Source organism: Aspergillus nidulans, chromosome I (genome assembly GCF_000011425.1).
Source record: "Aspergillus nidulans FGSC A4 chromosome I".
NCBI lineage: Eukaryota > Fungi > Ascomycota > Eurotiomycetes > Eurotiales > Aspergillaceae > Aspergillus > Aspergillus nidulans.
In genome coordinates this window covers 1,264,328-1,292,080 of record NC_066257.1, presented here as the reverse complement: position 1 = coordinate 1,292,080, position 27,753 = coordinate 1,264,328, and the positions used below count along the sequence as shown (strand labels likewise).

Here is a 27,753-nt window from a genome sequence, read left to right as displayed (position 1 = left end):
TTCTGGTGTACTCTTCCCATGGCATGTGAATAGACTTCGCACTGCAAACTGACTGTACAGTCTGAAGAAGGAGCTCGTTCAAGTTATGTATGCTGAGCGATATCGTTTGGCGAGTGTGTTTTGGAGTAAGGTACAAATTATCCTGGAAAAGGTTGTTTACCGTTCCATATATTACGCTGTTTAACTCGATACGGTATTTATGGAGGCGCTAGAACCAATGGATTAAATTAAGATGATGAATGATGAGATTGAGAGGAGACGGAGAGGATTGCATTCAGCAGATCGGAGCACAAGTCTTGAATGAGAATTGAAGAGAATGATAGGAGAGGAATCTACCTTGGAAGAGTATGCCAACATCTCCAGCGGACTCGCAACCGTATGGTAAGCTCCTAACACTGTAACAACTGGAATACAGGTAATAGAGCAGTAGGCTATTAGAAACTTAACGAGAAAGCTGAGTTCATATCCACAGTTATATGGCTTTCCAAGTACATATCCATTCAGGTTAATATGGTATGGTAAGCGCTACCTTTGCTCCCAAATAGTCTGTATCTTACCATACTAGATTATAGACGCTAATCATGATTCAAACAATCAATACTGGAAAATAGGTTTACCGAGCGATGTCATTACTTGAATTTCTCTTGTAGCAAGGTCGAAGTATATCCTAGAGTATTGATTGGTAGACGTTGCTTGGTCACGTGCCTCAAATGACTAAGATCCCGATCCTCCGAACTCGACGCTCAGCAAAGCATCACATCCCGATTGTTCCCTTGCACATTGAAACCTCCATCCTCCTCACATAGTCAAGATGGTCTTCGCCTGGAAATCCGCTGGTCTGACGTATGATAGCCATTGCAATCTGTTCGCCCTATAGATTCTCTGGAATGTTGCTGACATCGCCTGATCCTTTTAGCTACAACCGCTACCTGGCCGTCGCTGCTCGCGCGGTCCGCCGCTCCCTCCAGGACGGTCCTCGTCTCGCCGCCGAGCGCCGCGGAAATATGGACTTGCGTTTCGCCAAGTGGGAGGTTCGTATACTCTTCCAATGCATCTGGTGCGATTTCCTGGAGACAATAACTAACCGGCTTCGGAAACAGAACGGCAAGCAGGGTGAAGTCAAGAACCTTGCCGAGGCCAACGATCAGGCTATCGCTGCTCAGGCCGAGAAGAAATAAGCATTCCGATAAACCCCTAAACGCGCGGTGAATGGTTGTATTTTAGGACGTTGGAACATATCTAGGGGGAGATGAGAAGCCGGAAGCAGGGAGGGCAGAATCTTTGTAACGATATGGCCTGTCGATAAGTTATCAATAGAAGGGTTGTTCCCTCCTTCTTCAACTCCGGAAATAGAGTCACGTTCTCGATTTATCTCAGAGCTTGTGGTACGTAGAGGTTAGACATTTGTAAACCACTGCCCGCTTTCAAGTTTCTTGCTGCTCGGTAGGTTTTCGCAGGCCGCCCGGACACCTCCACTCTCCGCCGCATCCCCTCATCAACTTTTGTCCCTCACCTTTAAAGCGACGCCGCTCCTCCTTGTACTGGTAGATGGAGCAGCAGGCTGCGAATTTCCACTTTTCCTTATGCTATTAAATAACCAGAATCGAGCTTCAATGACGCGAATCGTTTCGCAGTCCGTTGTTCCACGCGACATCACAGAGGAGTTTACGCAAGCTGCATCAAGTAAGACTGCCGCCGGAGCTGTTCTACATCAATTAGGCAGGAATAGAGCTTGGCTAATTTACATTCTCCAGAATTAAAGACCGGTCAACTCGTCAAAGATGAACACTTTACGCTTTTCGAGGCCGTGGGTGCGCTGGAAGTAGGTGCAGTCATCTTAGCTGCTGCGCATGGCAGTTACCATAGAAGTGAACGTTCAGCTAACAGACTTGTCGCACATTTAGATCATGGATCCCAAAATGGACAGTGGATACCTCGGCCCCGAAGAGAAAGGACAGGGATTGGAGGATGACTACGATATCTTGCGCGAGCTTACCCCGGAGGAAGTAGTATGGATTATGGATGAATTGCTTTGCCATGAGGTACGTTGAACGCATTCGACATATAGGCTGCCGTTTGTACACAAATTTTGCTAATGGACTGTTGAATGGCAGATGGCATGGCATATGGGTCATCCTCTTTCACAGACTCTCTTCACCTCGCTCTACCTTGACAAGCTTTTATGGCCTATACCGAAGAACATTGAAGATGCCCATTTTGGACGTGAGGGACTTTCTGTGGGCAGGGAACAACCAGATCTGGTCCATATCGTGCTACGAGCGTATTGTCTTGCCTTGGTCAAGTGCTGCGACTTTGTCCACGCGCGAGTGACTTCAGAGTTCTATTATGAGGTCAGTAACTATATCTACTGACAGGCTAGTTACTGACGTCTTTTATACTTCACATAGGAAGAGGACTTTAGCACCCAACTCTATAACCGGACATTACTATCGCATTTTGCATACGAGCATTTCCCCAGTCTTTTGAACCGTGCGATTTCCTGGATCGATGAGCAGGAATCCATTGACGCTGCTGCGAAAAGTGCAATAAAATCTCGTTTATTATTTCGGCAAGAGTTCCTTCTGGGCCTGCAGCAGGATATCAATATTTTGGAGACCAGGTCCGTGGACAAGCTGGCGTCTTGTTTGTCTATTATACCTGCTCTGAAAAAATCAGCCCAAACAAGTCGACCGGTGCCTGAATCCTTTAGCTGGAAGATACAGAGAAGATTGGCTAGCACCGTCCCCCCTAGGCCAGTGGTGAAAATCAGCTTTGAGGATGCGCTGGCGCATCTCGAACGGCTGTGCCAGGACGGAATTCACCTCAATCAAATTCTTGACTACAGAGGGCCATACAATCTGAAAGTAAGTTTTCCTTTGCGTCTGCATGCTGCTGTTTCTAAAAGTTTAGGTGGCCATTTGGACCCTTCTCTCCCGTAAACCTCAGCCATCAGTGTACATTCGATCCCTTGTTCAGTCCATTATTATGGACCAGTCTACCGTCCTCGGGTCTGTCCCAGTTAAGCAGTTTCTCTACGACGAACTGGCGGCGCTTGTTCTCCCTTCCAGTATACTGCTCGAGGCAAGCCTTGACGAAACCGAAGTTCCTTCAGACCCCCGCTTTCAGATCGCTCAATTGATGGACGGCTTCGTTAGACGATTTTCTCAGGTACGCACGATCACTCATGTTGACTTATCAGTACTAATTTAAGGGCCAGCCATTTGTGGATACATTCCGAAGTGCATGTTTGAATCGCTGCCGTATCCGCCGCACCGTCTGTCATACTCTCGCCGATTGGGACAATCTGCAAATGGAGGTCCGTCTTCTAGTACTGGAAACCATGAACTCAATTGACTGTTATAGGCCGAAGATCTTGACGAACAGCTTCGGACGCTGAGCGAAGAACCGCCATTATCACTTCCAAATGGAGACACTACGTACTCGTACCCTCTTAGCAGCTGGGCCTACCACCAGAAGCTGATCCAATTCCGATTAATTCTCCAACTCGGGTTCGAGCTGTCCATATACGGTCCAGAAGAGCTCCCCGGAATGTACTGGTATTTATCGCACATCTGCTCGACCCATCTCGGTCATATTGATCGAATCCGAACATTCATCCTCGCGGCCGTCCAGCGGAACCGACGCTCGCCCACCCAACACGCCACCCTCCGATCATCATTCCTCCTCTTCGACCGACTAACGACGCAGATCGTCGCCATCGACGCCTTCGCAATAGCTCTGCACGCCCTCTATGTCCTTCTATCTCGCCATAGAATTCTACCCACTGCCTCGGCGCCTAACGCCTACTCAAACGACCAATTCCGTTACGAGCTTCGTATGAAGCCCTTTCTTCAAATCACGCTCCCCGAACTCGTGCCCTATGAAGAATACCGTCGCGAAGCTACATTGCAGGGTGACAGCGACGAGATTGTCATGGAGCGCGCTACCAAGGCCATCGGCGAAGCTCGAAAGGCCTGGGAAGCGACGCTCGCCAATGGCCCATTCGACAATTTCAATGACGAGAAACCGGATGCGCCTGCTCTCGAAGAGGACTGGAAACGCGACGTGAAGGATACAATGCGAGCGTGCATTGGCGCTAGCATTGCTATCGAGACTGTAAAGAAAGCGATTGCCAATAACGCCACTGGCGACGCAGAGTCACTCGGTCTTCGAGTTAACATTCCCGATGCTGGCTCCAAGAATCGTTGGCATGACTGGTGGGCCGTTCCGCAAGTTTCACAGGTACAGACACAATCTCCCAGTACAACTTCAAAGTCATGAATCATGAGAGATACCTTTCTTACAAGTACTAAACATACAACTGATTCCGGCGGAGATGATTCCCGGCCTATTTTTGAGCAGTGAGCTGAGCAGTCACAAAATGATTGATAGAAGGTGGGGATAGGACGTTTCGGCAGGATTATCTATTAGATAATGAAGACCAATATTATATGCATTAGATACGAGGTTATAGAACCTGAATGGATGAATATTTTTGGCCACAGGCGATAATTAGGCAGGTATAGTTCGGTGAAGACAGCCTACTGGGCCAGACGGGGTTGGCCTCGAGACAGTGTTCGGCTGGGCGAACCACATTCACACTCTCCACTTCCGCAATGACTTCACCACCTGACAACAACAATAGCATCGACGGATGCACAACTAATCAGGCTTCAACCTCGAACTTCACTGTTTATACCTAGGTCAATAATTGTGTCATCGTCCATATCACTAACGACTCCATTTCGGGACAGTCTTGGCAATCGCCGCTGAGCACAGACGCTACTGGAATTCCACAAGCACGGCAACGCAAGCCGCCAGCCAGCAGCTTCTCTTGCATTCTCTGGGTGGGTAACATAATACTTTTGGAAAAGGCGACCCAAGCTAAAGGTACCGACTCCTCCCTGTGATTCAGTCAACTGCAGATTCCCGCTGATATCTGTCTTTTGTCAGGCTCTGCAGTGCTCCGTATTCCTCCATGGCATTATTAGCGAACTGAATTGAATCAATCCCGTCACTCCCCCGCATAACGCGACCTAGCTGGCTGCTGCCATCCCTCGATTTGCGACGATACTCCGCTTAACCTACCGTATCTCTATCGCTAGAGTAGGACAGCTGCTTGACTTGTTCGCGTTATTGTATACATACTAGAGTTTCTTGTTGCACCGCGTGCTGCGCTTCAAATCTGATGTTTGTGGCACGCTCCTCGCGTGGCTAGACAGTTCGGCTTTCTTCCCACCTTCCTTCCCCTCTCGTGCAGCGCTCGCCTCCGCTTCCCATTCAGGCTGACTGGGAAGACCAGCGACCTGCGATGCCAGTCTATCCTATCCGGCGGCGACCTCGCGAATGCAAAACGTGTCATCAATGTCGTGCAAGCAAAGTTCGTTGCGATCGAAACGCACCATGTAGTAACTGTGTCAAGCGCGGTTTCACCTGCACCTACGGCCGTCCTCCGCCTACCTTGATTCCTCCTCGGCCATCAATTGCTCCTGAAAGCTTCGCAGTCGCAGCGGCTCTAAATAGCGCACCTCAGGTTCAGATTTCGCCAACCTATTCTACGATAAACCAAGATGTTCTCTACGCCGGCGATTCTAGTGTGGACGATTCTTCGTTGGATACAATCACAATTTCACCCATCGAGTGGGAGGAACTGAATAGCAAGATGCAGGAGATGGCGCAGGTCATAGAGAGCATGAAATCGATCGTTCAGGCACATTCCCGCCCACCGCCGCGGCAGAGACTAAGCAATCCACTATCCGACGTGTCTGGCGGAGGATTGATTCGGTCACCGTCGCAGCAGAGCAACATATATGGATCAACCACATTGAAAACAGGATCGGTGCATATAGGGAATCGCTCTGCGTTGCATGATATTCTGGACAAAACGAAAGGTTCTGTAGGCCCAGCGCAGGCGCTGCCGAAGGACGATTTGCTCGCTGAATTAGCCTTGGAGAATGACAACAGCGGATATCCTTTCCTTGACCTCTGGTCGTCGGATCCGCTCCACTTCAATATCGGAGGCGTATGTGATGTGCTTCCAGATGACAATCAATGCTTAAAGTGAGTGAAAGCCCACTCAACGTGTTGGCCGGTCTTTTGTCTAACTCCCGCAGGTTTTTCGGTTTTTACAAGAGCATCGCGGCTGTGCTATACCCAGTCCTTCCAGATATAGATCGGTTTGAGAACGACTTGAAACGGTTGCTGGAGGGACGGCGACGGGCAGGCGGGGTGTATAAGCCGGACGGGGATCGCCTGTTGAAGCCTTTCGGTATGAGTATAGCGTTCTTGAGCCTCTGTTTCGCAGTTTTCGCGTCAGGATGTCAGCTGTGCGACCTGCCGGGAATTCAAAGAGAGATGACGTCCTGGATCTATAGTGAGCTGTCCCTATAGGGAAATTTTCGTGGTCATTTGGCGTTAACGGTCCTTAGTTTCCTGCTCATACCAGTGCCTGCGCATGCTGAATTATGTATCGCAGCCCACGGTGGAAGTTATTCAGATTCTGTTGATTATCAGCAGTGTCCTTTCCTATAATATGAACGCCGGTGCTTCGTATACGCTGCTAGGTGTGTGATTGCGTGTAGCACTTGTCCCACAAAAGCTGACGACATTGTTATAGGCATGACAGAACGTATGTGCATGGTCCTTGGGCTCCATGCCGAGGCACCCGGTTATCCGTCAGCCCTGCAAGAAGCCCGGAGGCGGGTGTGGTACGTACCAGGTTTCTTGTCCCCATGGACGACTAGATACTGACGATGGCCTTTTGCTCGAACAGGTGGGCCATGGCATTTCAAAATAGTCATTTCTCCTTGGCCTATGATCGACCTTCGATCACAATGATCAGCCAGCCAGATATTCCATATCACCGTAAATCAATGCCCGGTCATCGATCTTATTTCGAAACACTTTCTCGCATCCTGGGCGTTGTGCTTGAGACGCTGCGTGTTTTGATGATGACGAAGCAGTCCTACCTGCAGCCAAAAGAGATTGGCATGTACGTGCAACGAATCCGCGATATTCTTGGGGAGGCTGCTGCGCACCTGCGGGACCAGGGGCGTTGCACCAAGTTGGCGGACAGCATTGAGTGGGCGGAGTTAAGGTTGCACTCTTCGTACTATATCTCTCTATTATGCCGCCCATCGTTGGACCCGGACGCAATTATGTCTGCCGAGGATCGCAAGAACATACGGCATGACTGTTTGACGAATTTATTAGGAACGGTTGAAGCGTTCCTCGACTTGCACATGATCAGCCCGTATGCATCGCGCACATGGATTAGCGTTCAGCGAACCATCGCGTCGGCCTTTCTCCTGATTGCTAATACCAACGACCAAGTACTGCCGCGGACTCAGGACTTACTTCGACGACTTGAAAAAGTCCTTGAAGATCATGTATACACCGACGGGACAGTAAACCCCACTACGCGGACAGACACGGCCAGACACCTCTCATCCTCGCTCGAGGCACTCCGAGCAGTAAACTCTGCCTTTAGCGCGGGGAAGCGTCACGGGAAGAAGCAAAATGCGGCGCCCCTGAAGGACGAGAGCGCCGCCCCGAGTGCAGGCATTCCCACCACGACGCAGTTTCTGTCGTCGGCAGAATATGCTAATCTTGCGGTCTCATCCATGCCGCCGTGCACAGGATCATACAGCGGCATTTCGTTGGAAGACGGTCAGATTGGCGATATTCTCAACCAAGTGTCTGGGGTGATGCTGTTTCCTAATATGAATCTTGGAAATTCATGAATATTCTTGGATATGAATGGCATGTAACTATCCTGGCCATGTTAGGATCAACACATAATGTAGATCACTTGCCCTGGGCAGCAGCTGCAGAGGAGGGAGGAGCTGAAGGAAGAAGAAAGGAGGGGCTCTTTATAGAAGTCAGCTCAGGAAGTCAGGAGATCGTCCAGTCTTTTTTCTTACTCGCTTGTAGCCCGAACAACACCCGCTTCGGCCGAGCCCGGACTGCCTGCATTGCCTGATTTCGTAACATCGGCCATCCCCGTCGTAACTCCGGGACCCCTGCATGATTTAGCTTCATGCCTGGATGCTTTTGAGCCTTGTGGTTGCTTTTAATCGTCCAATTGCTGGGCTTGGTCAGTTTGCATTGTTTGTATGTTACATCTTTCCTGCTTGCTGAGCAGCACATCCTGCTACTCCCTGCATATTGGAAACTCATGTGTGTATATGGTGTGTATATGGTGTCTTATATAAACCGACAACGAACATTACAGCTGATGACTTATAGCTTACAGCAGCTTGTATAGCAACTTGGGGACGCTACCGACCTGCAGCACCTTCGCATTCTCACTTGCCAGAATTGGTAGCGAGTGGAACTTAAAAAGAACCAGGTAGAACAGGAGCCACCATCACTATATATATTCATTATTCTCATCCAATTCTGCATATATTCCTGAATCGGACTTATATACATAATTTCGCTACCTGGACATATCGTCCTGATCGCTCGATCTTCTTAAAGCATGACTTATCGAGACTCAGTCCCATGGCACCACCAGATACACTAGTCTATGCATCACTATCCGTCTCATAGAACGGATCATTCGGATCATACGGAAACTTCCTCACAACCACGTCTCCTTGATAAGACCAAAGCTCATTCTCCACTGGCTGTAGCACCACACTGCAAGTCTCATTACTCTGGCCAAACGTCCGGACAGCGGTTGCTGCGCCGTCACTATAGTCCACGCGGACCATGTTCACTGTCTCGCGACTAGGATCACCGGGTAGATAATTCAGGGGCGTGAAGGCGACACCCGAGTGCGCAGTTGTGAAGACCGTGTTTGGAAGATCACCTGTGTGCGGGACATGGTGCATGCCGAGATTCAGCCAGACGACAAGATCGGTCTGGTTGAGGGATTCGCCGTTGAAGAAGGTAGAGAAATCAACAGGCGGATTGTGGATATCTTGGCTGTTGTAGGGGTGTGCGGAGGTGGGTTCGAAGTCGTGCTGCCTTGTCACCTGGACGTCGTACTCAGCCCAGTGTGCGGCGTGCACGAGATTGCTGCTGTTTAGGACAGTCAGATGGGCGGTCCCTGCGGAGGGAAGGATACGGTAGCCGCGGGGTTCTCCGAACTTATTTGGTTTGTCCTGGTTCACGACATGGAGCTGAGTTTGTCCGTTGAAGCCCCAGTTTAGCCGTGCTTCGTCTTCTGAGTGGATGAAGGAGCGGCCCAGTTGCATAGTGTTGCGTGTTTTGTTACCACTCCAGGAGAATTGTTTTGTGACGGGGACGACGGAAACTAGCTCGATTGTGTTATTTGGACCGAGGATGTCGAAGTCTGCTTTGAAGTTCAGAACGTGGTCGTGCATGGAGCCCGAGAGGGAGTCGTGGATCTGGTAGCCGAAGTCTTGATTGTTGGCGTAGTATGCCGACTGGATGTATCCCGACGCGCGGACTTCGACGCCAATCGTTCCGTCCATGTGGAAGTTGTAGCTGAACATGTAGTCATAGTTGCCGATGGTGGAGACGCTGCGGAGAGTAAAGTAGACGTTCTTGGTGACGGAGACGAATTCGGAGGTCGAGTGGCGCGCCATGGGGTAGTCGGCATCGAACTCGAAGAGACACAGGCTGTCGACGTGGGTGTGGGTTTCCTCGTCCTTGTAGAAGGATGTATTCAGGTAGGAGGCGTACGATGGACAGTCGTAGCCTTTGAGGAGTTCAAAGGCGTATGGCCCGAAGCCGTAGTACGAGTCTAGGTAGGCAACGCTCGACTGGACTGGGTCGTTTGCTGCGTAGTGCGCAAGTGCTTCTTGAAGGCCGAGTTCGTATAGAACTCGTTGGCCTTTGTATTTTATGTCAAACAGCGAGAGACCAGTATCGCGGTTGAAGGCAATGTAGAAAGAAAAGTCCATCCAAGTTACATACTTGCGCTCTGCGTCGACCGAGTACCGGGCCCCGTCTGGAGCAATCATGACTGGAGGCTGTTTCCGGTCTTGGGGAGGAACAGGGCCTCTCTGTTCGGTGTGGGCCCAGGCACCGTCAACATTGGGCTTGAGCTTGACAAATCCAGGAGACCAGTACGCTTTGCGGAATTCTTCAGTCGTTTCATAGAAGATGTCATTGTACATCCAGCCTAGGAGCTTCCATTGGGACGGGTCGCGTCCAGTAACATCGGACTTTAGATACAGGCCCAGCGGCAGGAGGGTCTCGCTATCGAACTCGTCGTCAGCCATATTCCAGAACATGTCCCAGCGGATGATGCGGCCATCGTCCTGCCATAAGGGGTCAATGCCCCAGATGTCTAGGGTATCGTTCTCTAGCCCCAATGCGGTCCCGTTCCACAAATCCAAGGTGATATCAGCGATTGATGCACTGATTTTGAACAGCCACTCCGAGTACACAGTCTCGCCATCCGGCTCGACGTTTCGCACTTGTCCTTGTGTCTTGCGGGTGTACGGAAATTCAAGGGGCTCCCATGTAGTGGCGTTGCTAACAGGCAAAGGTCCAACCAGGATGTCCGCAAAATAAGGGTCTGTCGTAGCTCGATTGTTCAATCGAACATGAGCGTGGCGTGTCGGGGCTGGTCCACTGCCATCCAGGTACGGAATGGCTTCACTTTTGTTGGGACGGTGCAACTCAATCAGGGCACTTGGCTGATATCAGCACGCGTTATATTAGAGACATAATTGCACTTACATCGTGTTGTCCCATTCACCCGCATTCTCCGTTGTGGTAAGATTCAATTCGGGTCGACCAAACAGCCATTTCGCAACATCCGCCGTTTCGTCATCAGTGAGGCCATACCAGACATTCTCCTTTGGGGCCTTGATCTCCTGTGGCGGGGTAATTTGGCATGGCGATGCATATTCATTAGTATAGGGCCTGGACTGGTGGGTTATATGCTGGTTGGAGCGGCCAACGAGGCTGCGCATCTGATTCTTCCGTCCCCGGCTCTTCTGGCGTACCAGGTCGCGGCTTGGGTCAAGTTTGGTAGCGACAACATCACCTGCTAAGCTACCAATGAGAAGCAAAGCAATGCCTCCAGAGAACGAAAGGGGGAGCTTCATCACGGTCAGTATGGGCTTCCTGCAGTCCGCGATCGTGAAGTGATGGGTACCTCATCTTGAGATCTTGTACTTATTATATGCCGAAGCTCTGTAGCTTAATTCAGCTATCAATGTCGCCATCCTTATCAGCCACTCTCGACGCTGTCTACACCTGGTGCGGTGTCGGCTGAACCGCCAGATAAGCAGTTCCGCAAACTCGGAACTACGACCTTGGAGTAATAATGTAAGCGACACGCCAGAGCAAAGTATTCGGATGGACATACCTGAAGGAGAAGCGTTTGTGGCCAAGACGAATCTAGGATCTGGTGGCATACAAAAGCTACCTCCGAGCAGGTGAGATGGCAGGGATTGGGATAGCGGTTCGCAGCCCGTGCCTGGAACCGTATCTCCAACGAATCCGATTGAGAGTTTGTTTTGGGGTAGAGCGGGGACAGATAAGACGGATTGCGGTCGAGACAAGATAGTGCCTGAAGAAGAGGATGGAGAAAGAATGGGGAGACCTTGAGAAGGATGACGATCCAAGACTGGGAAGATAAGAATATTGGCACATGGGCCGAATGGTCAGGTGATGAGTGTGTTCCATCACTTCTTCACCCTCCCGTGACAATGTCGAGTCTGCCGATCTCTGTAAGTACATTGTTGCACTAACACACAAGAATGAAGAAGCTGAAAGCTGAATATGGCGCAGTTCGACCTACAACATCTGCTATGCCACCTCTCCCCTGATTTTAGATAGCAGGAATCCGTCAACAGCGCGGCGTATCTGCATTTTTTTTCAGTGCATCGCTCTTGTATGCGCCAATTCTAGTCTTCTGCCATTTTCATGCAGAAGGCTGATCGTCATTGCCCATCGGTTCACAACGGCTAGATCCGACACAAACCTTCTGATGGTGTCAACCGGTAGGATCTGCACCATAGCAATTTGCATGGCCAACGGCCATGTCCGGGCCCAGCAGCGCTGAATAGCCTATACTTCAAACACTGTTGAGAGGGCGACTTCGTCGTGCGATTGCTATGACACTGCGGGAGTTGGTCGAAACTCATACGGACCAACGGAAGGTTCCCCATTGCAGCGTCGCAACCCGGCGCGGGGACAATCGCCGTAGCAATTTTGGCTAAACATGCCAGCGCAGGGGTAATATGTGGGGTATAAAGTGAGCAGGGCAGAAGAAGCAATTTATCCGCATCAAACTCAGACGTTTCCGTGACGAAACCCCTTCATTAGGGCAGCCCTGCCTGTCGATCCCGCACTTGGCGTTTTGGGTACGGAGACTCGTTTCTCTTCCCCGTGTCGCCGTTTAGCCAGTTTGACTGATTGAGGGGTTACTGAGGCTAAAATGCATGGGCGTCACGGGAGGAATGGACTATAAATGAAGACACCATCCGGTTTCAAGTTTGGAGTGCTCATTGCTTGATCAGTTTCGCACTCCTGCGACTAACAGCCACCATGGTCAAACTGCAATATCTTCTGTCAATTCTTCTATACGCTTACAGCTGCACTGCCCTAATGTTGGACCGACGTGATCCAACGCCTGGGCAGTTGTCGCAGGTTACGGATTTTGGCGACAATCCTACAAACGTGGGCTTCTACATTTACGTGCCGCAGAATCTGGCGTCTAACCCTGCAATAATTGTGGCGATCCACTACTGTATGACCCCTCGATTATCCTTTATGAACCACCGAGCCTGATGAATTTCCAAGGCACTGGAACCGCCCAGGCATACTACTCCGGAACCCCCTACGCGCAGTATGCAGAGACCTACGGCTTCATCGTCATCTACCCGGAAAGCCCTTACTCAGGCACCTGCTGGGATGTCAGCTCGCAGTCAACTCTAACCCACAATGGAGGCGGCAACAGCAACTCCATTGCAAACATGGTAGACTGGACAATTAACCAGTACAATGCAGACGCAAGCCGTGTCTATGTCACTGGAACCAGCTCAGGTGCAATGATGACAGTACGTCTTTACCACAACAACCCTTCTGAAACCATCCCGATGAGAGCTAACAGCCCCAGAACGTAATGGCAGCAACATACCCCAATCTCTTCGCAGCAGGCATTGCATACGCTGGCGTCCCAGCTGGATGCTTCTACTCGGAAGCCAACGTCGAAGACCAATGGAACAGCACCTGCGCACAGGGCCAGTCAATCAGCACACCCGAGCACTGGGCACAAATCGCACAGGCGATGTACTCCGGCTATGAGGGATCCCGGCCAAAGATGCAGATCTACCACGGCAGCGCCGACGCAACTCTCTACCCGCAGAACTACTACGAGACATGCAAGCAGTGGGCCGGTGTCTTTGGGTACAACTATGATAGCCCACAGGAGGTGCAGAACGATACGCCGGTGGCCGGCTGGGCCAAGACTATTTGGGGCGAGAATTTACAGGGCATATTGGCTGATGGCGTCGGTCATAATATCCAGATCCAGGGGGAGGAGGACCTGAAGTGGTTTGGCTTCACTAGCTGAACGGTAACCATGTTGGAACGCCTGTAGGAAATCCGCGAGTGGTTCCCCTAGCTTACTATATATTTTCGCCCCTACAAGGCTTAAGCAAGGCAATCCCGCCCGGTTCTCCAAATATAGCTTGGCATCTTATTTATCTTATTCATCTTGTTCGTCTGTGCCTACTCCCGAGCCTACTCCAAGTCGGCTTTCTCATAGGATAGCACGAAAAGGAATTCCAGGGCCGGAGCGAAGTGTAGAAGCCTCAATACACATTCCAAGTACCAAGCACCAAGCTCATTCTTAGCAGCTCTCCTCCAACCACTCCTTCGTGTGGAGGCGTTTCAAGGTGTTACTTCGTAGGCGTAGATGTTTGGCTCTCTGCACAGGTTGGTTGAAAAATAGAGCTGCTGAGATGCGGCTTCGATGCTCAAAAAATTTGTTGGTTCTTTAGATACAACTCTGGCAACTGATGCAGTGGTAGAGTAACTTACTGTCTTGAGAAGTATGCTCAACTGTGATATGCACGGGATATCGCACTGTGCTGGTCGCCAATTGCTGGAAAGCAACATATCCTGTGAGAGCGCCGGCAGGGAGTAGTTGAAATACTTGGGCCCCGTAATTGGATACCAGAACAAGCTGGTCTATTGCGGTTCGACCAATCTTGAAGCTTTCTGAGTATAAAACTATCATAGTCTGGTCCTGTTCCACAGCCCATTGTGGGGAGCTATAGTGGAGAGCCAAGACCAGAAAGAGAGCCAAGACTAAAGGCAACTGAAAGGACCCAGTGATTGCGAACCATCCATCATTTATCTACAAGCTTGTCTACGAAATGTCCTCGCCTTCACAACAACCCATAAAAGGCCGTCTGATCTCCCACTTCGAGAACCGGTACTGCCCAGTCCTCACTTTCATCACCTTACTGGTAGCTAACTTTTTTCTATCAGCCCCACACCATCCCACCCAAAAGCATGGTCTGACCTGTGGGATTCGGGCAAGAGTTCCCTCTGGGATAGAGGGATGCCTTCGCCTGCACTCATTGACTTACTGGAGTCGTACCAGGACACGCTTCTGCACCCGTTTGAGATCGATATAGAGGATGAGGAAGACAGTAGTGATGCAGGTAAAACGAGGAAAAGGAAGAGGGCGCTTGTTCCAGTACGCCTCTGCTATTCCTCTACCAAACATCTATATCTTTCTTTTTTTCTTTTTTTCTTTTCTTGCTCTATGACTAACGAAAGTTGTTGGTGTCAGGGCTGCGGGCGCGGCTACGATGTCATAACCTTTGCGCTGCATGGGTTCGACGCGTGCGGCCTGGAGGTTTCTACTACTGCTGTTTCAGAGGCGAGAGCCTTCGCGAAGAAGGAGCTTTGTTCTCCGCAGTCCGGGAACTTCGGTAGAAGGTTTGATAGAGAGCGTGCTAGACATATAGGAGTCGGGAAAGCGCAATTCTTGCAGGGCGATTTCTTCACTGATACTTGGATTGAAAATGAGAGTACCGGTCTGGATCAGGGTAGGACTGAGAATGGCAAGTTCGATTTGGTGTATGATTATACGGTGAGCTGAGCCATTCTTTCCCGCTCCCTCGCCGTATTTCCGACGTCCGGCTCACTGGTCACACCTAGTTTTTATGCGCCCTCCACCCCGCCCAACGCACCCGCTGGGCGGAGCGGATGGCGGACCTCTTACGTCCCGGCGGATTGCTGGTTTGCCTCGAGTTCCCGATGTACAAGGATCCAGCGCTGCCAGGGCCGCCGTGGGGTGTAAACGGGATACATTGGGAGCTGCTGGCTGGCGGTGATACAGGACAAGGGAAGTTTACCAGGAAGGCGTATGTGCAGCCTGAAAGGACGTTTGAGGTTGGGAGGGGGACGGATATGATTAGTGTTTATGAAAGGAAGTAGTCTCGCGTCTGGTTGTACGTGATTTTCCGGGTTGCATGTTTGCTCTCAACCCATGGTTTCTAGGCCCGTGAACTCATTGATTGTTCGTTCGTTACAATGTCATTATCGTAATTCAGCCAACTCAGCATCAGGCATGAGTCTTATTTCATCAGCCGTAGACATCCTCGGCATCAGACACAAAACAGAAAAGAGGATGTTAAACCTTGTCTACCCGCTCAACGGTCTCCTCCCCAGGCTTAGAATCGGCCTCAAGATCCAGCTGCTTATCCGTCCGATTCTGCTCCTGCATACCCACAACAACAGTCTCAAAGCGACGACCACGCTTCTCCGGTCCAAACGCTGTTGTGACCATGATGCCCGTTGCAATAATAGCCGTGGCGACGCCCATGGTAGGCCCGTACGCCTCTACGGGGTTCCCGGACGGACCCTTGATGAATGTCTTCTCGGCGATGGCGTTGATGATCTGTGCGGACGGTGAGGAGATCATGTTACCGAGTTGGTAAGTTAGACCTGCTTTTTGTTAGCACGTATCTTCTGCCGAGGTGAGATGGATAGGCATACCTGGGAAAAGAGACCGGAACGCAGGCGGCGAGAGCTCATTCAGATGAATCGGAATAACACCCCAAGCACCTTGGACAAAGAACTGCATGAAGAAGCCCGTTGCACTGAGCGAGCGCTCCGTCGTGGGAAGGATCCAGGCGGGGATTATCAGACCGGAGACGAAAGCCGAGATAATGATTGCGCGGCGGCGCCCAACAAACTGGGAGAGGTAGCCGATGATTGTGCCGCCGACACAGGCGCCTGTCTTCATAAGAATCGAGGCACGCGAGGCACCTGAGTTCTCGAGTTCTTTCTGCGTCAACATGAACGTTGTGTAGGAGTCTTGCGACGTGTGAGAGTAATAGTTGAACTGGTATGGCATTCATTAGCAAGGCTCTTCTCACAGAGGGAGATGGGAAAGACATACCCAGGTCATTAAGAAGATGCAGTAGACGCAGATCTTCCATTCCTGGCCGACCATCACTTTGGTTTCTCTCCAGAATTCACCGGCGCTAACAGAGCGCTTGCCGGCTGCTTTTGCCTCGAGGAATTGTTTGGATTCGGGGAAGAGGACTCGGATGAGACCAATGCCGATGGAGATTCCGGCTGGTATATGTTAGCATATCTCTGTGGCTGGGAAGGGTTGTAGAGCGCACCGGCAATCCAGAAGACGGTCTTGTAGGTCTCGGTCCCGCCTCCCACGCCGAGATTGGCGCACGCGGCGAAAACGTAGCCGAGAGAGTAACCCTGCTGGAGGATTCCAGACATGAGGCCACGGGCGCTGACACTGCGAGCAATCAGCCTGGAACGGTTCTGGAGTTTCAGTTAGATGGAATTCATACGGGCAGTGCTCCAAAGCCATGGCGATAGCGTTTCCATACACGCCACCCATGAAGAGGCCAAACAGACTCCGCACGGCCAGGAACTGCTGGAAGGTGCTGCTGTAGATGGTTGCAATCTGCAGCACTCCAAGCACAATCATGTTAATGACCATAGGCCACTTACGGCCGAAGCGGTCGCCCGCGAGACCGAAAAAGGCGGCACCGACACTGCGCAGCAGCAAGGTGAGAGTGATTGCCGTGGAGATGTCAGTCTTCGTTTTGCCGTAGTAATCGGCCAGCTTGACTTGCTGGATAGAGAGCGCATGGAAGTCAAACGCATCTGCGGTCCACGCGGCAAGGCCGACGAGGAAGAAGAGCCAGTCACGGGCACTCAGCAGCATGAGAAGACTGATTGGGTTCTTGAACGGCTCGGGGTCTTGCCATTCCGCATACGACTCGCCCTGCTCGTTCTCAATGATAACACGCTGCTTCCATCGGAAGAGGTCGCCCCAGGACTGCTTCGCGACGGCGAAGATCCCGTCAGGGATAGGCTCAGCGGGCTCGTTTTGCGAAGGCATGCTCGAAGCTTGAAATGAGATAGAACGATTTCGCTTCGGGCTCTAAGCAATGTCCACGATTAAAGCAAAAGCGGCTGCACCTCTCGAGCGGCCCGGTGGCTTTGCCCGACTTTATACCGTCTGCCGTCTGCCGTCTGCCCCTCCATCCGCCGGCATCGGTGTCGCATTTGCTGCGGAGGATGTGCAACAGCAGCAAACCGCAAATATGATTACCCCAAAATCCCCAAATCCCGCGTTTCCCCATTTCTCTATTACTACCCCCCACGCCGGCATTTCCCTCGAAGCCGGTCCCTCCACAGGCCCCTCATGGCTGCCATTGCATTCACGACCAGCTCCACGACGGCCTGAATCCGCGTGAGCCAAGCCCTTGCCAAGGGCCTAAGCAATCCGGGGTTGCACGCGAGGCGCCGCGCACAGCCATCCCTGGCTGGATCCGGGGGAATGAGTGGATTCAACGTCCACGCCGAGGCACGCTAGCTAACACAAATTTCTGCCGTGGCGGTGGAATGGCAAAAAACAAGACAAAGGGAATGCCGTGAGCCAAGGCAGAGGAAGGATTGCCGAAGCCCGAGAAACCTTTTAAGCACGGCATCACTGAAGGTACCAAGTCCCTTGAAATGTTAAAATGACGGGTCCTACCTGCGTTCTCGCGGAAGGACGGTGCTAAGAGGACCAGTTGCCAAGAATAGAAGGCACGGCAGCTCAGCTCGGCAGCTCAGCTGCCACGAAAGAGCCCCCCGAAGGATGAGGGTGCATTATCGAAAACCGAGCGAATTTCGGAGAATTGGCTAGGCCGTCGGGCCTCGATAGGCCAGTCAGGCAACAGACCCTTGACGATAGCCCCATGCGGCTTGTGCGTTGGCAGAAATATCCCCGGACTGGGCCAGGCTGGGATTCGAGAGCCGGAGAATGACGGGTTGCATCATGGCATGACTCAAATTCGGCGACTGTCCGATCTCCTATCTGTCCAATGCCCAGAGTCAGACGCACCTAGATGTCACCGTGCGATCATCGTAGCGGGGTATTCCGGAGAGAGATATGTGGGATGCCGATCAACACTGCGTGGGCAGAGTTTTAGGAAAGTCTGGGGGGAGAGGTTTTCTTGGCGGAGAGTCAAAGAAGACTTTCTGGAGACGCTTACTCAGGTCAAACTCACGCCAAGCCTGTGCGTGATTGGACAGGAACGAGGCTTATCTGTTGTTGGCTGAGCCTGTCCCTCTCGGGCCCAAGGAAGGAAGGAGGAAAGACGGTCATGTGCGCGTGGTTCATTTCCCCCCCATCATTTTTCCAATGGAACGTCGAATCCATCACGCTGATTATGAGACATTTTATTCTTTATGCTAGTACGATACTAGTAACTGACCCGACGAGCAGTGGCGAAGTTCTATGTCTGGGACGCGGGTTGCAATTCTAGATTTGCAACCACTGTTGTAAGATCCTTGATTGGTGCCGTATTTGTGCCTGAACTTTCAGGCCCAAAACATGGTGCCTGGTCCAGATAAATATAGGGCAAGGCCAGATCGTGCCACTCTGTACGGCTTCCTGGCAAAACCATGGAAGGCCTGAACCAGGACTGGAGTCGCAAGTAGAGACGCGCACACTATGCGACCACCGTGCTCTGTCAATAGTGATCAGGCACATGCCGTAGCTCATCCTGATTCAGCATCGACTGCCTGGAGGATAAAGCTGGTCCCAGCTTCTATATGGCACTGAAAACAAGCGAGTCGCGCTCAGGCCACGGCCTGAGCCTCAAAATAATAGCACATGGGCCAGGTTCTGAACTCGATAGTATACTTACTGTCGGTTTGGCAGGGGCACCTGGCTTGGAAAGACCCGTTCAAGTTGACGAATCCCTGAAAGGACTAAGACGATCAGGCCCTGAAATTGAAGGCTCAGCATCCCGTGGCATTTTCGTCACGTCAAGTCTACCGCACCTCTAGCTCAGAGCTCGCCGTTCTTGGACTGATCTGGCAAGGGCGCGATCTTGTTCCTGGCAGCAGCACAGATCCTCTGGTTGAAGACCTACCACTCTGCCGTCGCCAGGCCGTCCGTGGGCCTGCGAGTGCAGTCTTCTTCTTCTTCTTCTTCTTCTTCTTCTTCTTCTTTGTTTTTCGGTAGATGGCTGGTTCATGGACAATTTACCCCATGAGGAGCTTGGGAGTTCGAATCTTGTATTGAGAAGAACCGGATCGAATCGCCATGTTAGGAGAACAAGGGTCAAGCCAACTCTAATTCTTTTGCTATTCATTATTCTTATATTTTGCTTTCAGTCCCTCGAAGCCCGCAACTACTCACGCTAAGGCACGTTGCGCTGTGTCGGCCGCTGGGTCAATTGGGATCGGGCGTAAGGGCTGTTAGGGCTATGTCGTGAGGATCGGACTTAACCCATCAGATTTAGGCTCACCAAATCGGACGAAAGCAATTAATATACTAAGAAGCGTGCTGAGAATACAAATATAGAGTTCCTCGCACAAAACGGCCATGCCTACATTCTGGAAAGAAACCTCTACGCTCAACTTTACGGAAATATGGCCGACCGACCCCGTCGCAGGATGAGGATAACAAGCACAAGTGGACGGTCGTGATCAACAAGGAGGGCAAAGAAACGCGAACACTACACCCTTCACACGTCATCATGGCCGCCTCCCTCTGCGGCGTTCCAATGACCCCCCAGATTCCCGGCATGGCCGATTTCCAGGGCGTCCTGCGCCACTCTACCGCGCACGATAGCTCGCGTGACTTCGTCGGCAAGAAGCTCTTCGAGATAGGGAATTGACCAGTTGGCGACACCGATAGCCTTGGCTTTGCCGGACTTGTAGAAATCTTCCATCTGCCGCCAGGTCTCGCTCTGGTCCCAGGATCGGTCGACGGCGCGCGTCCCATCTGGGTTTACTGGGAGGAGGTCGCTGGTTTCATTCTGAGAGTATAGGTCAGAGTGGATCGATATGCATTACTGTTTTATCTTCCATTGTAGGGCACCTTACCGGGACAAGGCGCACGGGCCAATGGATGAGCTAGGTGATGCATCAGCGTCGCCTTCTGTAACCGATGTAAACAAAAGGGGCTTACGTAGAGATCAAGGCAGTCGACGCCTAGAGCATCAAGGGTCTTCTGCAATCCCTCTTTGATGTTGGGTTGGTGGGTGTTCCAGAGCTTGCTGGTGATGAAGATCTCTTCTCGCGGCACGCCGCTATCCCGTATTCCCTGACAACCTTATTTTCGTTTCCTGAGATTGAGCGGGATTAGCCCCAGGTGCTTGGCGGCTTGTTTATTGGGTGGTCTTATGCGCGTGCTCACCATAAATCCTCCACGGTGTTAGAAGGTTACAGCACAATGGAAGGGCCTAGGGCCAGGGCTCACAGGGCAGCATCGATGTGACGGTACCCAGTCTTGAGAGCATGGGCGAGAGCCCTTGCCACCTCTCCTGGCTCGGATTTCCAGGTTCCTGTGTATGCATGAGTCACTAGTAAGCATATAGAACGGATCATTCACCGAGCCCGACGGCGGGAATGAGAGCGCCGGGGTTGAGCTTGAAGTGCGCTGGCGGGGACATTTCTGGGGATGATCTGGTATTCCCTGGTAATTAGGGGGTGCTTGGAGGGCAAAGAGGTGATTATTTTAATCCTAGATCGGAGAACAATGATCGGACGAAAAGTGGTGTAATGGTGATCCCCGATGGCTTATCCCCGATTGCTCTCCACCGTGCCCTAATTCGACTCTGGGCTTTGACATACCACACTATTTCAGCAGCTCTGAGTATAGACAGCTTTTACATATTGTTTCTAATCATTTATTCTCTTTTCATTTTCTTTCACTATGAGCTACAGACTGCTGCTACCCGGCGACCGGCCTACCTTCACGATCCTCGCGCTCGACGTGGCCAAAAGGAACTGTGCCTTCTCGCCGACTATCCAGCCCATTCAATGCCTCCTGGGCCGAGCCAGTTGCCTCGCAAGGGAGTGTCGACCGTCTCGTCGGGCTCTATCCGGTCTTTTGTACACTTTCGAAATCGACCACGCCCAGAAGGCTTGCAGGACCACCAGCCAGCAGCAGACTCAGGGCGCCCCGGCCCACTGTAAGTCTGCACTACCGTAGATACCCTAGACTATGGCACCTCTTCTAATGCCGGACTCGAGCGGTTGCTATTAGTTGTCATGCTGCGAGCCCGTTCCACAATCGCACTAGCCACAGTAAGCCATCTAACCTCGTAAGGGTCGATTCCCGCTCGCTGATGACGGACAGTATATAGGAGGTTCTATTGGCATTTATCCAATCTGCATAGACAAAGACACCGGCGGGCCTTTGCTCAGAGATGATGCTCGCACGGAAATCCTGCCGGATTTCCCCTACGCCTTCGCGGGCCACGGCCCCAACAAAGACCGCCAGCGACAATGCCATGTCCACCAAGTGCTGGAGGACCGTCAAGGTCGGCTGTAAGCTCCAGACCTGGGATCAGACCGCGTTTGGATCCTCTCTCGGCGCAAGAACGAGACCAAGCCTGAACTTGAAATATGCGCTTGGCTTCAGTGTCCGCCTGGAACAGGCCCCCGGCATGCCGTACTCGCCCCTGATGGTATGTCCTTCGACAAAAGTAAATAAAAATACAAATCTGCCATATACCGGAGCTAATGCTTAGAATCCATTATATATGTCCTCGGAGAGCTTTCCCACACCATCCTCGCCTTCGACCTGTCTGCTGCACCTGCAGACTCCTTCCAGCCGCGGCGCCTCTCAGTATCTCACCAATTCAAGGCTTTGCACCTAACATCATTCCCACAATCGTCCCTCCAACTCATCAATTAAGGATTGATTCCGCCGAGATATGTCTCCATCCCACCATTTCGAATGTCATTTACGCCAGCAACAGGTGGGAGCGGCATATTGCGCAGCGAGAACCTCAGATCCAAGATACCCGTATTCTAACAGTGTTACCTGCAGGAGACGCCATCGCTATCCTCTTGCTCTCTGATAATGGTAGGGCAGTGGTAGAAATAAGGCATGTACGGACGAACCTCGACGTCATTTGCGGTATGCGGCTCAGCAATGACGGCAGGTATGTTGTCCTGGCTGGCCAGGAAGGCGGCGGAGTCGAGGTCTACGATATTAGTGGGGAGGGAGACGAGGTATGGACTCTTGCGGCTGGCTTGAATGAAGGTTTGGACGCTGGATTAAAGCATGCGGTATGGTTGTAGATTCAAGATACTACTCTTCTTGCCCGTGGTGGTTTATATATCCACCCAATAGAATAATCGAATGCTGGTTTAGGGCTAGATAACATCTTCTGTTTTCCATGTAGCCGGATCATACAAATGGGCCCCTTTAACTATGGAAATAGCTTTGCGTAAAAAAAGAACTAATGGCAAGCTCGATGAGGAGATTGTCTTCGGAAGTCCCTTATCGTTGAGGCAAATACGTATGTCCGACCCTCCTCTATAAACCTGACGGGAAAACGGCCTTGCCTCTGTCCTTTCAGTATAGCTCCAATATAGCCCGTTATACTAAAGACTAAAGCCGTTCATTTTGCTGTTCATTATGCCCGACCCTGGTAGCTGCTTATGTCCGTTCTTTATCCCATCCAATCCAACATACCATCGTGCCTCAAGCAATAATCGGATCCAGTGCCACTCTGGTGAAGCTTTATACAACACGGTTATTTTCCCCATCATCTGAGGGCTCTGTGGGCCTGACAAGAAAGAAGAGCGGGTACCTCGTTGGGACAAACAGATTATCGTCGTGTGCACTGGTAGAGATACTAGAGTATCCGTTTCGATAACAGGCAACTAAGCCTGGAGCACAACTTTGCCGCCTCGAGCAGTACAACCTTATGAAAAAGGTGACAGAAAGATGGGACGAACTCGTATCCATGCTGTCACTTGTAGTGCAATCGGGTTCTCGGACTGGCGGCATATTCAGACTCCCAAAACAGCAATGACCAAGTAGCATTCAATAGTCTTACGTCGTATATGCGAGGTAATAGATACACTTGCCCTGCTCAGGAATCCTGGGAAGAAATGGTACTGACACAGACTCCGCTTTAGGTCCCTCTGAATGTCGCAGTACGCTTCTCGTCTTCCAGGAATGGAGCATTGTATTCGGCATTGTGATTTCGTATTGGACCAGTTTTGGCACACGATACATGGCCGGTGAATGGTCCTGGCGTCTCCCCTTCCTCCTCCAAATTATGCCCCTATTCAACCTAGCTGCCGGGATAATGGTCCTCTCATTCTCGCCTCGCTGGCTTGCCTCCAAGGGCCGGAACAAGGAAGCACTGCAGAGTTTCAGCAGGCTGCGCAGGTTGCCCATAACCGACAGGCGCGTCCGCCAGGAGTACATGGACAGCCAAGCCGAACTGAGTTTTCACCACCAGATCAACGCAGAAAGACTCCCTGACCTACAAGGAGGGAGAATAAAGAACGCAATCCTGCGCGAAATGGCTTCTTGGGAGACTGCTTTCGAAAACGAACCTGGCGCCGCATCCACATTGCCATTATGATTCCTTTCTTCCAGCAGTTTTCCGGGATCAATGCGCTGATTTATTACTCGCCGACTTTTGAGACAATGGGATTTGACTTAAGCATCCAGCTGATCATGTCTGGGGTCCTGAACTCTTTACAGCTTGTCGGGTGCACGAGCACAGTATGGACGATGGATACCCTGGGCCGACGTAAACTTCTGTTCGCCGGCTCGGTCAGCGAAACCATCTCACACAATATCATTGCTGCTTTGGTCGGCAGGTACAGCTCCAACTGGGCGTCGCATCAGACCGCGGGCTGGGTCAGCGCGGCTTTCTTGTTGGTGTATATGGTTGCCTTTGGCGCCGCCTGGGGACCGGTGGGCTTGGCGATACCCTCCGGTATGCTAACATGTGCTATCCTCCAACTTGTCTATTCACATCTGATCCGTAGATTCATTAGAGATCTTCCCTTCTTCTCTCCGCGCCAAGGGCGTCGCCATCGCCACGTGCTCAAACTGGCTGAACAACTTCATCATCGGGCTTATCACGCTGCCGCTCATCGAGGGGACGGGATACGGCACCTACGTCTTCTTCGCCGTCTTCTGTGGCCTCTCTGGTATTTGGACGTTCTTTTTCGTGGGAGACGATGGGGCGCACGCTCGAGCAGATGGACCATGTTTTTAGAGATGACTTGAATGAGCGAGAACGCGGGATGCGACAGGCTATTGAGCTTGAGCTGAGAAATGAGCCGCTGGATTTGGAGAGCGAAAGCCATAGCTGAGGACCATTTATGTGCAGACTCTTGCTATGAGATGGGAGAAGAATACCGTGCTCACAGAAATCAATCCTGACACTGGCTGCTACCTGCGAACGGAACAAATGTGAGTTAGGTGAGAAGGATGTCCATCGCCAACACATTTAGATTGTAAGTGTTATCCAAATATGACTGTGTTGAACCTGTATCTGGTGCTCGCCTCTGTTCTTTCGGAAAAACCGACAACGCTGTCAGATCCCATAACCTGCTGGATTGGGGCATGAAGATAATGCCAGCTGCCGCTCACAGTCAGTGCTGCTAAAAACGTTCCTAAGCGCAGGACATCCAGACTAGTTCCAGAGTAAGATTGCATTGACCTATGAATGGCAAAATAAATTTACAAATCGGTAGTTCAGTGACCCGAATACAATATTGTTAGTGTAGGTGTACGGCAAAACTCACTACCTTTGCCCGTTTCAAATGGCTCTGCTTCTTAATGAAGAGCCTCTGGCATTCGAATGCGGATGTTGTTCGTTTCAAAACTTCCCTATTGGAACTGGATTTCCACATGCTGACTGCCTTGTTTTCTTCCATCAATGTAGACCGTACACTCGGCTGCCGCGCCAGACGGTACCATCTCAAGCTTATAGTATAGCTCCTTCTTCTTAGTCCCGTCGGAACATCTGAACGTCTTCAGTTCCGACGTCTGCACATCCAACGAGCAATTGATTGTGCATAGGAGCTTCACGCTCGAGTCCCTCCGTGTGGGAGGATCATCAGCCTCACACTGGTAGATCCGCACCCGGAAGAAGCCGTCAAAGTCCCGTTCTACGATCTTATGGTAGCCATGGCTGACGCGGTGCTTGGTGGAGACATCGTCGCCCTGTTGACATGAATTGATATTGTCAGCACCGGCCTAACCTGCAAAATCAGCACGGAGGTGCTGGAGAGTCTGACCTTGCGAATGAACCAGTGCATCTGGTGGTCCGCCCTCCACTTCTCTTGATCAGAGTCCCATTTACGGTCCTCTTCTAGATGTTTTGACTCGTCGAAATCGGTCCAGTACATCTTTCCAATGCTGATGCGGGAGATTGTAGAGACCACTTTGATGCTCTTGTAGTCGTAACCGTTTTGGTTGTTGGGGTTCGACTCAGATAGGTGTAGGAACCCCTTGTAGATGGCTCCTCGGCAGATGGCCGTACGTCTAGACGGTACTATCTTAGTCACTTCTGCCGTTGATCGGAGTTTTTACTCACGGCTTTATTCCGCTTGATTGCAGTACTGATATCCTTTCCTTGGAATAGCGCTCTTTCAGATGCTCGTAGAGATAGGGGCTAGTCCCTAAGCCGCCAACCAGAATGATACCCTAACTGATTAGCCCTACCAGCGGCAAGGGTGGTTCGAGCCTACCTTGACCTGTAAGGATTCATGCTTTGCTTTTTGAATCTGCTTATCGACTAACGCGTCGATGCCTGCAAGCGAACTGGTAAAGGCTTGCTCAATATCGCAGCTAGATAGGCTCAGTAATCACCGCCAGCCGTGTTAAAGCTCGACAATGTCACTCACTCTCGAAAATGGATCCTGCCTTGTTTGATGTATGGTTGTCTGCTCAAATCGTCGAGTTTTGACCTCTCAAACGCCTCTGCCGGGATACCAACAATCCAATCTCCGGGGGTAGAACCAGGCTTGAACTGAGGCTTGATGTATTGTTCCCACTCGCCTCTCATCAAATCATTGATCCCCTTCTTACTGAGGTTGTCCCATCGCCGTCCAAGCCGTCGTTTGCACATAGTCTCGAACGCTTCGTCAATGAGCAACCCACCACATAATCCACCTATGTTATGTCATCAGCTTATCGAATGCAATCGAAGAAGCGGGTTCCCTACCCCTCCCTTCTACTGCCTCACGCATTGCAATAGGATTGGTGTCTTTTACCTCGTAACTGATCAGGTCCTGCTTTAATTAGCATATCACTGAGGTCGAATGATGCCAATACATACCACGGTCCCTCCCCCAGCATCACATATCACATAAACATCCCCTTTCTTTATCCTCCTACCACGCTCACAAAGTGTAGAGAGCGCCGCGGCCTCCGGCTCAGGAATAAAACTCAGCGTCGTCCCGCCCGCTTTTCTGGCTTTCAATATTCCGGCCCTCTTCGCAGCATCTTGCATACTCTGCCTTGCGTACGCTTTCCAAATTGCCGGAACAGTTATCACAACATGAAATCGGAGTCCATCCATAACAGAATCCCCCAGGGCCTTGTTGATGGTATCCATAGTATGTTGCCAAAGTGCGCGAAGATAATCTGCAATCAAACCAACGGGTGTCTTTCCGGTATCTCTCAGCATCTTCTTCGCTCGCAGGAAGAATTCTGAGGTCTTGACATCATCGGTAAGGTCTTCGTCGTGAAGCAAAAGTAGCTTGAATCCACGAACGGTATCGGCGCCACCTGGGATATTGTATCCCCACATTATCTTTTCATCGTCATAGAGAAGTTCTGTCGGTGCTTTCCCTTCTTCTCGACCGGTGCCGGGCCATGCATTAATCAGATTAATTTGGTCAGCTTCAAAGTGCTCGGGTGTGGCCCAGGCGACACCTGAAAAACTAAAGAGAACCTGTCAGTCGGTGTTCCCTGACCAATACGATCTCTTCTCACGAAACGTACGTTGTGCCAAAGTCGATTCCAATCACCAGCTGGTCATCGTCCTCGTTTATCCTCAATCCCTGCAGTGGCCATGTGATATCACCGTCGGCAGCATTGATGGCGTTGAGAGTGTTGAGCGCGCTCTCACTCAGAGAAGTGACTCGTGAAGCAAGCATTCTCATCTAGTGCGGGAAGCACTTTCTGCTGGACAAGGAAATGTGTGTCTCTAAGTACGAGTAGTTGGTGTCGCCTGTTGAGGAGCTGGCTTTAAGTACCGTCTTCGCTTCCTTCCCATCCTGAACGATGGCAAGGCTGCTTTTCGAGGCTCAGCAGCAACCGCAGGGATGAATGTCGAGCCTATCACGAGTTGACACCACGCCTAGACAGTCGCTCAACGAGAATAACCGTTTCTCAGCCTGATGGTGGCAGAGACTGTTAGCCAATGGGCCGGTGTAGTGCTGAGGCTAAAACTGCCCGAAAGGCTGGGATGGCTTGGCGTGGTGTTGCACACGAGGCTGCCCCTTCAACTCGCACGGCGAAACCCCGCTCTGGACTTGCACAGAGTCATCATATAA

General features: G+C 51.3%; 11 protein-coding genes across 11 annotated transcripts, besides 1 other annotated feature; 7 read left to right on the top strand and 4 right to left on the bottom strand.

The window, feature by feature from the left end:
- Positions 1 to 27,753: part of a sequence feature (contig 1.104 1606..297769(-1)) that runs on past both edges of the window.
- ANIA_11499 (ATP synthase subunit epsilon family protein) lies at positions 763 to 1,370 on the top strand. Its single transcript, XM_050612006.1, has 3 exons — positions 763 to 843; positions 917 to 1,031; positions 1,101 to 1,370. The coding sequence occupies exons 1-3, from the start codon at positions 812 to 814 to the stop codon at positions 1,176 to 1,178; spliced, it is 225 nt and encodes a 74-aa protein (XP_050467008.1). The 5' UTR covers positions 763 to 811; the 3' UTR covers positions 1,179 to 1,370.
- Positions 1,614 to 4,281, top strand: ANIA_06090 (N-alpha-acetyltransferase 35, NatC auxiliary subunit; the record flags this gene model as incomplete). Its single annotated transcript, XM_658602.1, has 9 exons — positions 1,614 to 1,683; positions 1,755 to 1,822; positions 1,905 to 2,042; positions 2,115 to 2,351; positions 2,409 to 2,620; positions 2,753 to 2,864; positions 2,911 to 3,168; positions 3,218 to 3,316; positions 3,364 to 4,281. 9 exons carry the CDS (start codon positions 1,614 to 1,616, stop codon positions 4,279 to 4,281), a joined length of 2,112 nt encoding a protein of 703 aa, XP_663694.1.
- ANIA_06091 (Zn(II)2Cys6 transcription factor) lies at positions 5,242 to 7,805 on the top strand. Its single transcript, XM_050611997.1, has 5 exons — positions 5,242 to 6,060; positions 6,114 to 6,373; positions 6,429 to 6,563; positions 6,617 to 6,707; positions 6,773 to 7,805. The coding sequence occupies exons 1-5, from the start codon at positions 5,312 to 5,314 to the stop codon at positions 7,740 to 7,742; spliced, it is 2,205 nt and encodes a 734-aa protein (XP_050467007.1). The 5' UTR covers positions 5,242 to 5,311; the 3' UTR covers positions 7,743 to 7,805.
- On the bottom strand, positions 8,529 to 11,030 carry ANIA_06092 (protein ANAO; the record flags this gene model as incomplete). The annotated part of the gene is made up of 2 exons (XM_658604.1): positions 8,529 to 10,611; positions 10,660 to 11,030. The coding sequence occupies 2 exons, from the start codon at positions 11,028 to 11,030 to the stop codon at positions 8,529 to 8,531; spliced, it is 2,454 nt and encodes an 817-aa protein (XP_663696.1).
- Positions 12,478 to 13,504, top strand: ANIA_06093 (protein axeA; the record flags this gene model as incomplete). The annotated part of the gene is made up of 3 exons (XM_658605.1): positions 12,478 to 12,679; positions 12,733 to 12,989; positions 13,043 to 13,504. The coding sequence occupies 3 exons, from the start codon at positions 12,478 to 12,480 to the stop codon at positions 13,502 to 13,504; spliced, it is 921 nt and encodes a 306-aa protein (XP_663697.1).
- On the top strand, positions 14,313 to 15,384 carry ANIA_06094 (putative thiol methyltransferase; the record flags this gene model as incomplete). Its single annotated transcript, XM_658606.1, has 4 exons — positions 14,313 to 14,371; positions 14,428 to 14,638; positions 14,735 to 15,037; positions 15,106 to 15,384. 4 exons carry the CDS (start codon positions 14,313 to 14,315, stop codon positions 15,382 to 15,384), a joined length of 852 nt encoding a protein of 283 aa, XP_663698.1.
- Positions 15,581 to 17,323, bottom strand: ANIA_06095 (monocarboxylate/H+ symporter jenA; the record flags this gene model as incomplete). The annotated part of the gene is made up of 5 exons (XM_658607.1): positions 15,581 to 15,894; positions 15,946 to 16,294; positions 16,352 to 16,530; positions 16,581 to 16,726; positions 16,767 to 17,323. 5 exons carry the CDS (start codon positions 17,321 to 17,323, stop codon positions 15,581 to 15,583), a joined length of 1,545 nt encoding a protein of 514 aa, XP_663699.1.
- On the bottom strand, positions 19,947 to 20,876 carry ANIA_06096 (uncharacterized protein; the record flags this gene model as incomplete). Its single annotated transcript, XM_658608.1, has 4 exons — positions 19,947 to 20,240; positions 20,393 to 20,513; positions 20,684 to 20,768; positions 20,816 to 20,876. The coding sequence occupies 4 exons, from the start codon at positions 20,874 to 20,876 to the stop codon at positions 19,947 to 19,949; spliced, it is 561 nt and encodes a 186-aa protein (XP_663700.1).
- On the top strand, positions 21,140 to 22,515 carry ANIA_06097 (uncharacterized protein; the record flags this gene model as incomplete). The annotated part of the gene is made up of 4 exons (XM_658609.1): positions 21,140 to 21,398; positions 21,428 to 21,513; positions 21,606 to 21,896; positions 21,949 to 22,515. The coding sequence occupies 4 exons, from the start codon at positions 21,140 to 21,142 to the stop codon at positions 22,513 to 22,515; spliced, it is 1,203 nt and encodes a 400-aa protein (XP_663701.1).
- ANIA_06098 (uncharacterized protein) lies at positions 22,856 to 24,461 on the top strand (the record flags this gene model as incomplete). The annotated part of the gene is made up of 4 exons (XM_050611979.1): positions 22,856 to 22,952; positions 23,350 to 23,676; positions 23,769 to 24,176; positions 24,238 to 24,461. The coding sequence occupies 4 exons, from the start codon at positions 22,856 to 22,858 to the stop codon at positions 24,459 to 24,461; spliced, it is 1,056 nt and encodes a 351-aa protein (XP_050467006.1).
- ANIA_06099 (Hsp70 family protein) lies at positions 25,079 to 27,354 on the bottom strand (the record flags this gene model as incomplete). Its single annotated transcript, XM_658611.1, has 8 exons — positions 25,079 to 25,414; positions 25,453 to 25,735; positions 25,942 to 25,947; positions 25,994 to 26,041; positions 26,098 to 26,365; positions 26,418 to 26,484; positions 26,532 to 27,138; positions 27,200 to 27,354. 8 exons carry the CDS (start codon positions 27,352 to 27,354, stop codon positions 25,079 to 25,081), a joined length of 1,770 nt encoding a protein of 589 aa, XP_663703.1.